The 12,143-nt window shown below is 32.9% G+C and overlaps 1 protein-coding gene across 7 annotated transcripts in view; it reads left to right on the top strand.

The window, feature by feature from the left end:
• LOC145669121 (pancreatic triacylglycerol lipase-like) overlaps positions 1 to 12,143 on the top strand; it is a 210,676-nt gene that overhangs the window by 140,659 nt on the left and 57,874 nt on the right. For all 7 annotated transcript variants that reach the window (XM_081737466.1, XM_081737468.1, XM_081737465.1 and 4 more), the window contains one exon: positions 340 to 471. In XM_081737466.1, the coding sequence (XP_081593592.1) occupies positions 340 to 471 (132 nt within the window). The remainder of the gene's footprint in view (positions 1 to 339; positions 472 to 12,143) is intronic.

Genomic DNA, 12,143 nt, shown 5'->3' with positions numbered 1-12,143 from the left:
GAACGTTAAACTCTAAGATTTCATTTCATAATGCTGCTTCATAAACCTATCAGTTACCAAACACTATAACCTACAGAAGAATAGATTTTTTGAAGAATTCAAAACATATCTTCAAACCAATTAGCAATAACAGATGACAGTTCAAAACGTTTATTCTGTGTTAACATGTATCTCACAGAATATTTGACTTGAACATACTCTCTCACAATTTGCATGGCGATATTTTAAATTATGTATATACCCGCTATATCAAAATATAGTTAGTCATGCTCATATTAGACTACTGTTATAGATAAAAAGGCCTATATAGCCATCATGAATATTTTTTTCTTCTTTCAGGGAACGGAATTAAAACTTAAATCCATTACCCCTAGTAACTTTGATGCTACCAAATCAACTATATTCTTTGTGCATGGCTTTGTTGGACGACCCGGGTCTATTTATGCAAACATAGTAGATGCACTAGCAAAGGTAATACATCGTCTACACAAAGTTATTTACTAGTTATATAAATGCGTAGAAAATACATATTAAGTAGAATGTCAAGTAGTAAGATTAATTAGATTTTGACTCTAAAAGTTTTTATTATTTTCTCATTTATTTATAATCTTTTCATTAATAATATTAATATACCGTATTATAAACTTATGAATTTCTTGATATCAAAAACATAATAAACGCTATCTCTAGCAGATTTGCTTTGGTATATCTTCTAAAGACGTTGACGTATATATTGAGAATCAGAGTAACGTATCGACGCAGGTATATTACTGTTGTAAATGAAGTCAATTGCTGAGCGCATAAGCAAACTACGCGATTGATCAAATTTGTTTCCACATGGAACTCGCTGTCAATAATTATATTATTGACCTAATAAAACATTATTTAGATTGTACTTTTAAATAATGATTAAAAATTGAATTATGTGGTCATCTGGTTTTTGAGAAAAATTTTGGAAAAAAACTTTACATTTCTAGATAAATTAGTATATAGTATAAGGTACAGCATATAGAGATGTTAATAGTAATACATTAATAGTAAGTAGATACAGTTCCAGTTTAACTTAACTGACTTAATCAGGACGATATTCGCAGTCACGGATTTCAAGAAATGGAAGTTCGCGAAATTCAGCATTAACAATTTGGAGGCAAGTCTTTATACATTACACGGGCAAGACGAAGTAATACAGTGAAACCTGAACATATACCGTAATTCCAACCACCAAACACTGAACATTCAGAATACGAACATACCTAAAACAAGGCGAACAATATTGCTAAGCAAATAGTGTGGCATCAAAGAGAAAACCGTATATTTTGGTAGCAAATGCTGCCAACTCAGTTTATAATATAATAAAGAATTAGCTGGTCCCAAAGTGATTCACAGTTGCATTATACGATCTATTTATTGTAAATGCATTTCCAGCAGTTATCGAATTGTGTTGTAAGACGATATAAGTTCCACACGTTGAAAGAAGAATACGATTGCCCTCTCAATCTTATAACTGAAAGTCACATCAACTGTTGCTAATTAGTTCAATTTAAGGAGAATGTAATTAGGGACCAAATAGTATGCCGTACCCCACCTATGTAGTCAGCTAGAATATGCTGTAAGTAGGGACTTAAAAGTGAATAAAGCTAAATAGAGTGATATGCAGATCAATTTGTTGCAGAAAGAAGTCTTTGTCCATTATCGACCAGATTTAGAAATGGATCTGATGAAACAGATGAATAAAGTACGTACCGGATAACACTTAAGATTCCGACGTGAAAGCGAAGATTTTAGAAGGAAGAATTTCAAAGAGGAACTGAATAATTTGGCACATTATACTTAAGATAACGAATACGAACATACTCTGAATTAACGATTCCCAAATCAGTAGGTTAATTTTTTAGATACGAAAGCAGTTTCCTCGTCACAAATCCCTGAAATAACTAACTAACTAACTCTAAGGCCTACGGAATCTGCAGGTTCAATGCCGCGATCACAAAAGTTCTCCACTGACTTCTATTCTTACCTAACTGAATCCAGTTTCTACTTTGTATTCCTATTTCTGCGAAATACATCTTAATATTGTCCTCCCATCTGCGACTAGGTCTTCCTAATGGTAGTTTCCTGATTGGTCTTCCAGTTAAGACTTTGAAAGCATTTCTACTTTCTTCCATCCACGCTACATGGTATGTCCACCTAACGCTCTTAGACTTGATGACCCTAACAATGTTTGGTAAACCGTATAAATTATGTAGTTCCTCATTAAGAAGTTTCCGTCATTCCTCACTCCCATTCCCTTGCGTCCGTCTATTCGTCTCAGGATCTTGCACGGAGAAAAATGTATATTCCAGTAGGCATGCAAATGCTGTTTTTACCAGGTTACGGGCGTCACCACATTAAGTAATGTTGTTTCATCCGTAGTACGATCTACACCACCGTCCAATGAAATTTTTGTATTGTGGAACCACCATTTCAATTCTAGAATTAACGCCATACCCATTCCGATAAACACATTTCTTCAATGAAGGAAGAGTATCGAGAAATGAACAGCAAAATAATTAGCAAGATGCTAAATGTTTTGGGTCTAACATCATTTTGAAGGTATTGCGGATAGAATTACGGTACAGGAAGGAGCGTAAGGCCATTTAACGCCCATAAGAGGGAACAACATAGGAACAAAATTTACAATTTGTTCTAGAGAACGATTACCGAATTTTGTTATTTGGTAATTCACAAATTTTAGAAATTGTCCTATGTACCCAAAGAAAATTTAATAAAGGGAGCATTAATATATACTATGTATTATATATTATGTACTATAACGCGCTATATGAGTATGTACTATGAAGGAACTGAACTCCTGTGCATACTAATATAACGTGTTAAATCCTTATCAAAGGAATAAACTGGGTCAATCAGTTCCGAAATTTACATTTTTGACAAGTTTTACCCATGAAAGGAAACGAGAAAAACCTCCAAAATTTATAATGGTATTTATTAGTTCCGTATACTTTTATATACAATTCTTGAATTGAAAATTTCTAAAATTTAAGAGTTGTGCCAATGTACCACTCTTAAATATTGAACCTACCTATAGCTTAATAAAGAGAATAGACCTCTGTATACGTCCATAAACCCATATAAGGTAATAAGACCTCATCAAAGCGCGTAAGATGAGTCAGTAACCGAACACATGGTTGTAGTAATATTTGGTAACTACTACTTAACCGTGAAAAAGAACGAGATGGACCACCAAAATTTATAGTGGCATATATTAGGGTCGTGTACTATTATACTAAAAACTTAATTTGGAGAATTTCCAAATTTAAGGTGTGGTCCAAGGTAACCCTCTCAAATTTTCAATGTACCTACATCTTAAGAAATAGAATAGACTCCTGTAAACGTCCATATCATCATATAGGGTAATAAGATTCAGAGACATTTTGTATACTTTGGTTTCCAAGTTCGGAAGCAATGTATATCAAGATGAAGAAAAAGCCTCATAGTAGATCAACGCGGGAAAGTGTGAAACGAGGCTTATTTGGCACTCCAACTGAAATGAGTAAAGTTTAACTACCCACGTACGCTGACGTTATGCGACATTTTCATTCGTTTCGAAGTGGTTTAAGTGGTGACGAAAGTGTAACTTAATTACCAGTGACTGACATTTGTAAACTAGTTGGACAAAGAGCTGTACATATTTGGCGTAAAGCAAGAGTAGTATGTATACCTAACTTCTGGCGCATTTTCCCTCCACCCCTAACTAACAAAAACTATGAAGCCGCCACTGTGCACTTTAACACAGAGGAATAACCCAAAGTGAGATTGAATATGCTTTTATGACATTTAAAATAATAAAAACTCTATAACATAAATAAATTTTCAAAGTAAAAAGCACCAAAACCTGTGTACAGGTGGACCTGAGAGGACTTACGCCTTTCTCTTATTTGTTTGTTTGGTTTGCTTCTGGCTGCCTCTCAGGCTCCTTTTTCTGTTTGTTTCTCTTTCTGTTGCTGCTTCTCTTGTGCCTCCGTTTTCTTTCTGTTGCTGCTTCTCTTGTGCCTCCGTTTTCTTTTCCCGACTACCGCTAGTCTCCATTCACGTCAACTCAATCTGATTTGCTGCTTATAGATGAGAGAGTGAAAATCCTTCTTCTGGCTTGGAGGCGACTCGAACCTGCGACGTCCACGCCGATAACTACTTACAGCTGGCCAGACTGCAAGCGAGCGAGCTCGGCTAACACTACGCTCAAGAAATCAAGTGAAAATTGGTCCTTATATATGAACAAATACTTCTACAAGCAACGCCATCTATTAGCAAAGCGATAAACTACACGATATGCAGCACTATCTACTGAGTAACTGAGTAACTTCTTAGAATGTCCACCTAGCTACCAAATATAGCTAAAACATCAATGTTAAAAAAAAGAAAAAATGTAAGTGTTGCCAATTCACTTGCCCAATATTATAGTGTTTACCCAAAATATTTTTAATAGGGTAGTTTTACGTCCCCATAGTTATAATGTGCTAACTGATCAAATAAAAAAGTTGGCAAATTTCAGAAAAAAATTGAGTTGGTATACACTGCAAAAATAAAAATTCAGATATTTGAAAACTAAAAAATTCTAGCATAATCTTCACAAAATTCTAAGACTTTTTTAAAGAATAACATTTTCCCGAAAACTCAAAAATAAACCCGTAAAAAATTCCCGAAATTTTGAACTTGCTGTAACTTCGTCAAATATTAACCGATTTTCAAAATTCAAACGGCAATCAATAGACAAATAAATTTCCTATCTATTGAATGTCTTATAAATTGCATAACTCTAAGGATATATTTATAAAAAACTAAAAAAATCCCTTATTTATACATGTATCTTTAAAATTCAAATGGTATTATGTTCTGTATATTCAAATTCCTTAGCTTTTATAGTGCTGATACTATAAAAACACTTATACAGTTAAAACATACTTAAAATTACAAGTTCGGATACTGATAATGGAACCTTCTGCTAACCTCGTTCTCAATAAGAAACAATGACTTCTTAAACTCTGTCCACTGATCATAATTCAAGCTGAATAGACAGCCGTTAATATCAAAAACAACTTGAACTTCGGTTTGCACATATTTTACAATTACATTAAAGTTATTAGTAAGAATGAACTTTTATGAGGATCCATTTCTAACCACTCCATTTTTTATTTCTAATGGCATATTTTTGTTCATTTTTGTTCATTTTTTGGATTTACATACAGAACTTAACTGTTGGATAGTTATCTTTTAGACCAGTGTATTTGATTTTTATTCCATCTTTAACGATCTCATCAATCATTTTATCTGTTAAGTGTTTTGTAAATCTAGGGGGAAGAAAAACCTTGAACTTCTCACACTCGACCAAAATGCTCTTTCCAAACTTAGTTTTAATCTTTTCCATTTTCACAATCTTATATTCTCTATTTAATTCTAATTCTCTTAATCCAATAACCTGTTTTTGTTCAAGACTTCCAAGCTTGTTTAAAAAATCAACGTGTTTTGCCATCGTATTTATTATATAGAAAATCAATGAACACTCTTCAATTTTTATCTTCAACAAAAAATATTTAATCATTTTTTCTCAATTTCGTTTTATGGAAAAACTTCCATAAAACAATCGTTAATGAAAACAGTTTGAGGATGCAAGGGTATCTTTTCGATACCCTTTAAAGTTGAATACTGTTTTTGATATTTTTCTCTTACATGGTCGCCTATGACTAACTGATAAAGGGCCAGCGCTGATGGACCTTAGATTCTTGAACCGTAGGGTGAGCAAAACGCTCATCCTTAACATTTCTATATGCCCGTTGATATTTTGTTAACTATTTAAAACTCTTCTACTACTTTCTCATTCTTAGGGTCATATGTAAAGTTCTTTCGCCCAATTAAAATCGCATAACATATAGTATCAGCAGCCACAGCTTCTGCATAGTCTACAACAATCTTTATGTTTGTTCTCTCATTTACCGATACATTCTTCCTCTTACTACAATTAATCACATACATTGGTCTGTTATCTATAAACTCTTTAGGGTCATAGTACATTTCGGTATTGCTACACGTTATTCTCTTAAACGCAGTATAATCTTCATACATCTTAAAATAATCCTTGTTAGCAATATCTAAGTTTCTTGATTCTTTTGGAAATACCTCATTCCTCCCATTCTTAAGATAGATGTTCTTTACCTTACAATGATCAAACTTACTTGCATCTGCTGTTTGTTTGCCACTTCTATCAGTTTGGAACATTACAACTACGAAATCAGGCATATCAAATTGTCTAGAATTAAATTGAGTAGTAACATCAAACTCCAAGAAAGAACCTGTAACATTCTTTTGAACACATTGATAAGTATGGAATGAAAACATGATTTTGGGTTCTTTAAGAATATTCAACTTTAACTTGTTTTCATAATTAGATTCGTATTCAACAATAGGCATTCTTATCTCCATACTCTTTATTGTTATTTTTCCATCATGAGGAGCTGCCCCTGATCCAGTCCATTTGTACAAGACATCGTTATTGTTGTTAGCTTTTGTAAATGTTATTCTCAATCCACCTTTCCACATACCCTCTTTATAATCACTTAAGAAGCCTGGAATTAATCTTAATGGGTAAAAAACGCTAAAGTCCTTTCTTAGACCAAGTTTATCATCCGTTTCAAATCCTGCTTGTTTTAGATATTCAACTTCTGGCTTGGAAATCTTTAATGTTCCGACAGCTGTAGATGTTATTCCTGGTAGTTCAATCTTATCTATAACAACACCATGCTTTCCAACCTCAATTTGAGAAAAGAAGAATGGGAAGAAGTTATCTACAAGTTTTATAGTATCATTTCCACCAAATGTTCCTCCAAATGATGCACCAACAACTTCAAAAGTCATATGACAATCTGCTTTGTGTGGATGTATAAAGCCATCGCCCACATTGAAATCAAACTCAATATCTTTGTTAGCTTCATTCTAATTATTAAATGTTCTTGTGTTAGCTTTAAAACTCTGTAACTCGTAACTCTCAGCACTATCCATTTATTATAAAGAAAATCTTGAAACAACGCTTTGATGGGGTATACCCATAAAAGAATCATACATAATAACAATTAAAAACTTATAATCCCCATCCCAACTTAACCTTAGCATTCATAGCAGTACCAACCCCAAAAGCAGCTAATCGTTCACCAATTGGCGCATCACTACTAAATGCTCTTTTCCATGCTTTAGTTTCTAGTTCCTTATCCGCAATATGTCTTGACTCTGTATCTTTATTGTCTCTGTAGTATATATCGTGTTCTTTACAAGCCTCATCTAATGGGTTAATACCTTCATCACCTCTCTCTAACCTTTCTTGAAGCTTCGTAAAAGGCCCGCAAAATCTGAAGCCTGGTATATGTAACTCCGGCATTCCCTTCATGTTTAAAATCTTATTCATTAGTCCTTTTCCAAGCTTCTCATCATTCCAGAATCGTGGTGGTAATGTATTTAAGATCTTAATCAAATAACCTATACCTTTTGGATCACTAGGAATAAATTGTGAAAGCTTATTATTAATCATACTCACTATACCTACTTTCTCATTGTAAAAGTTATGATTACCAGCCTTTTCTTCTCCATCTATAACTATTAACCGATCAATTAGCTTTCTCACATCATCCATCCATATATATTCTTTAGGTATCTCTGTATATTGTTTAATTCCTTCACCAGTCCTTTTAGGCGTCGTGTTCTTTTTAGGAGTTGGAGGTAAAGATGGTTTAATATAATTATCCCAAATAGGCTTGATAATATTAATGTACTTAGAACCTCTGCTAGATGCTACTTTTCTATCTCGGCTATATTTTTGGAAGGCAGCATCTGATTCTACTGTTATTTCCTTGTACTGTTCAAAATCATCATCGTCATAATTTTCGATGGTTTTATTAGTATTCACCGTTAACAATGCCCATAGACCTTCCGTTCCTTTATAAGTTTTACCATTAATTATCAAATCATCACCATTCACTTTAACTTCATAATTTCCTATCTTATTTATTATTTTTCCATCTTCTTCTACAGTTCTTATTCCAAACACAGTATCATTTCTTTTACTATAATATTTTGTTGCAATCTTACCAAATGACTGTGTTGTTGTTAAAGGTTCTACTCCTTCCACTTTGTCTTTAATTTGTTTTCTTATTTGTTTTATTTCTCTCGCTATAGGTGTATCACTACTACATGGAGAACTATCATAAGTTATCTTTATAGGTGTTTCTAGTAGACTAGGATCTATTGAAGCCGTCTTATGTGCAACTGGAACAAGTTCAGTTATTACATTTTTATTTTGTTCTGCTACTTCTTTGATCTCACTTCCCAAGTTTTGAATAGCATCAATTACAGGTTGCTCTTGTGTTTAAATTTATCGTATATACCTGCTCTCTCTTTCTTCCAAGATTTGAAGCCCTTTATCAAGAACTCCTTCAACTTAATATTCTTATCAATTTCTTTCTCATCCATTTATTGTATAGAAAACGAACAAACGTCAATAAACGTCAAAGAACGTCAATAAACGTCAAAGAACTTCAATAAACATCAAACGTTTAAGAAGTGTTTTATCTTGTTCCTATACTTGCCATTGTTTACCTTCCTTGTCATATCAATTACTATAAAACCATAATCTTCTTGCCAACATTTTGAGCACATCTCTTTAAATTTATCATAAGACATATCTCCTCCAACAAACTCATTATACACATGTTTAAGATTAGTATCATCTTGTCTGAATATGCATAGGAAGTTAACGTTATCTCTTATAAGCTGTTTAGGTACTTTTGAATATGTTTGTGCAAGATAGAAACAGTCTAAATGTCTATGCCTACCTCTTGTAAAGTAATTTCTAACAGTATCTTGATTCTCCAAAATGTAATCGTCAAACACAACAACAGAGTATCCTTCACATTCATCAATAGGCACAATAGAATCATTACCGCTTAAGAACGTTGCTATTTGCTTCTTAAACTTTAGTTCTGCCTTTTCAAATCGATCTTTTAACTGCTCATACTTTGGCTGATTCATGCTTTTAGAATATATGTAGAAGTAATTATTGTTTAACCAACCTGGCTGTAATAAGAAGTTAAATAGCAAAAAAATTTACCACACGCCGACGGACCCACGATAAGGCATCGAACATCATCAGGTATAAGTTCTCCATTTCTTTTCTTAGCTGTTGTTTCTTTTATCATCTCTTTCACATCCCAATTAATAGTTTTCTTACTCATTTATTATAGAGAAAATCATCACCTTTTATGATCTTATTTGTCTTAGAGTATTCACAACCTAGAAACACCATCCAAGATCATGTAGACGAAGAAGATAAGAAAAATTTTTCAGAAGTTAAGAGCGGCAATTCACCGCCCCACGTTGGGGTCCACCAGCACTGGACCCCTTTCAAACAATTTGAGGATGAACTGTAGGGTGAGCGTTTTGCTCACCCTTAAAATCTCTATATACCCGTTGATGAAGGTTGTGTGAGGTTGTTCATTTGGGTGTCCGTAATGCGGACACCATTTGTAGTCTCCAGGTGTTACATTGTTTTTAAGGGCTTGACTTGTATTTACATAGCCTATCTCATATCTTTATGTTGTTCTCTGATCTTAAGCAACGTATGTTTCATATATTCGATATCCATTTCACCATTCAATGTTATTATCATATCTAACTGTTCTTTAAATGAGTTAATACAAGTGACAATGGTTTTATATTCGTCTTTTCTTTTGCTTATGTTTAACTTCGAAGACAAACCTGTTATTATAGCACTTACAGTTGCAAGAGACGTTGTTAATATCGAGTAAATTGTTACAGGTATAAAAATATTAATAAACCCAGTTGTTGCAGAAAGTATAACCGACAACGTGATCAAAGTGTAGTATGCATATCTAACAATTCGTAGTTTTCTCTTTTTCTTCTTTAAACTGTATTCTAACTTTTGAATGACATCTTCTATTAACTTGATTACTTTCTCTCTTGGAATATCTCTAGGTAAATCAAACTCGTTCATTTATTATATAATAAATGGCTAAGTTATTTAAGATAACGAGTGATACCTCTGTTTTAAAGAAGAAACTCCATTACGAATTAGACAACACGAGCAACTATTTAAGTATAGGACTAGTTGGGTTTTACAGTACATATCTAACTCCAAACATAACAACAGAAAAAAACAGTTTCTCATATGGTGATAGACAAGTTTTTATACCAGAAGGGCAATACAGCTTAAACAGTCTTAATGAATATTTAAAATCTCAATCCATCAACATAACATTATCAGAAGATCATTTAAGAAATAGAGTTAAAATTGAAACTGATAGTAATGATGTTACAATTGGGAGTATAAGCACTGTCCTCGGGTTTAATGTTTTTGAAGTTTTAGAAAAGAACAAACACATATTGGAAGTAAGTTGCCAAAGTTTCATCCGTTTGATACTATAAATGTTCACTGTAATATAGCAGATGGCATGTTTGCTAAAGATACAGAATACACACATAGAGAAACAGGAATTTTAGCATCATTTAAAACAGATGCTGAGTTCAAACATAGTATTATTTACGAACCTACTTATCCATTATTTTTCCCTATATACAAAGACAAGGTTGATAATTTTGAGATAAGGATAACAGATGAGAATGATTCCTTAATTGATTTTGGTGGAGCTACAACAACTGTACTTTTACAAACCAAGATTTTCTCTTAGATAAATAGGAAGATGTGTTCTATTAAAGGTTGTATGTTTAGTGTTCCTTATAACGAACTAAAGGATCTAAATATTGATCATGTATTAACAAAGAAACAACTTAGCGATAAATCTAAGAAAATTAAAGAAGGTAAAGGAATGGATTTAACTTTAACTACTGCACAAATGAAAAAGATTAAGAAAGAGCATATTGGCGGTTTTATCTTTACAATTCCAGCCATTTTAGCAGCGATTACTAAAACTGTACTGGATGCTAAGAAGAATAAACAAGAACTTGAAGAACAAAAAAGACACAATATGGCTATGGAAGAAAAGCAGGGAGTAGGTAAACCAAAGACGCCAAAAAAAATAAAACCCTTGACCAACTTCGATATAGAGAGGTTGGCTAAAGAATTAAAGATAAAACGATTTAGAGGTGTATTTATGAGTGATGAACTTCCACAAAAACCCTATGTACATGAGTGTGGTATAGTTAACCTTGATAAATCAGAAAAGATTGGTACTCATTGGATATGCTATTGGAAAGATAACAACATAAAGTACGTGTTCGATTCTTATGGTGGTGTTCCTCCTAAACCACTGGTACAATATCTTGGTACCGAAAACTTCTTTTACAATGATGAACGAATACAAGACTTTAATTCAGTTACATGTGGTCATCTTTGTGTTAAGGTTTTAAATCTTCTAAATCAAGGGTATTCTTTTAGTGATGTTATGTATATGATTAAAAATGATTAAGTGCTTTTATGGCTTATATCCATAAAAGTTTTGCTTTAAGATAAATATGGAAGCTATACACAATAGATTTTTAGATTATTTTGAGAAGCATGAAGATGAACTAGATGCATTAGATAGATATAATTTTTATCAGTATTTTCAGGATGTTAGCGAGATAGACTTAAAAGATAAAAACAACGTATATAATGCTATTGATCTATGGAAAATGTTAATACCAAAATTTTTGTACACGGAAGAAGAGTTGGAAAAGTTACGCCCAATAATTACCTTAAAGAACTTGTCAAATTATAGCTCTAGACCATTAGAGTGCAGTAATTGTGGTAGTAAGTCATTAGCAAAAGGTATGAGTAGATACATTTGTGATGATTGTTCTGTAGAGAGTGGTTGGGTTTACAGTACTTGTGAAGAAACGAAAGCTGTTTGTATAAGAAAACCATGGTATGATACTATAAAAAGATTTAAGTTACAGCTATCTCGTTTGCAAGCTTTACAGGATAGAATTATTCCCGAAGAGGTGCTCAAAGTGTTAAATAATGAACTTAGAGATATACCAAGAGATTTAATATCAACAAAAGATGTTCTAGAAGTACTAAAGAAAAACAAATACACAAAATATTATGATGATGTCTATTTAATACACTATCGCCTTACCGATCA

Source organism: Thermobia domestica, chromosome 13 (assembly GCF_964235325.1).
Source record: "Thermobia domestica chromosome 13, izTheDome1.hap1.1, whole genome shotgun sequence".
Taxonomy (NCBI): domain Eukaryota; kingdom Metazoa; phylum Arthropoda; class Insecta; order Zygentoma; family Lepismatidae; genus Thermobia; species Thermobia domestica.
The sequence above is the reverse complement of the archived record's forward strand: the minus strand, read 5'-3'. Positions and strand labels throughout refer to the sequence as shown.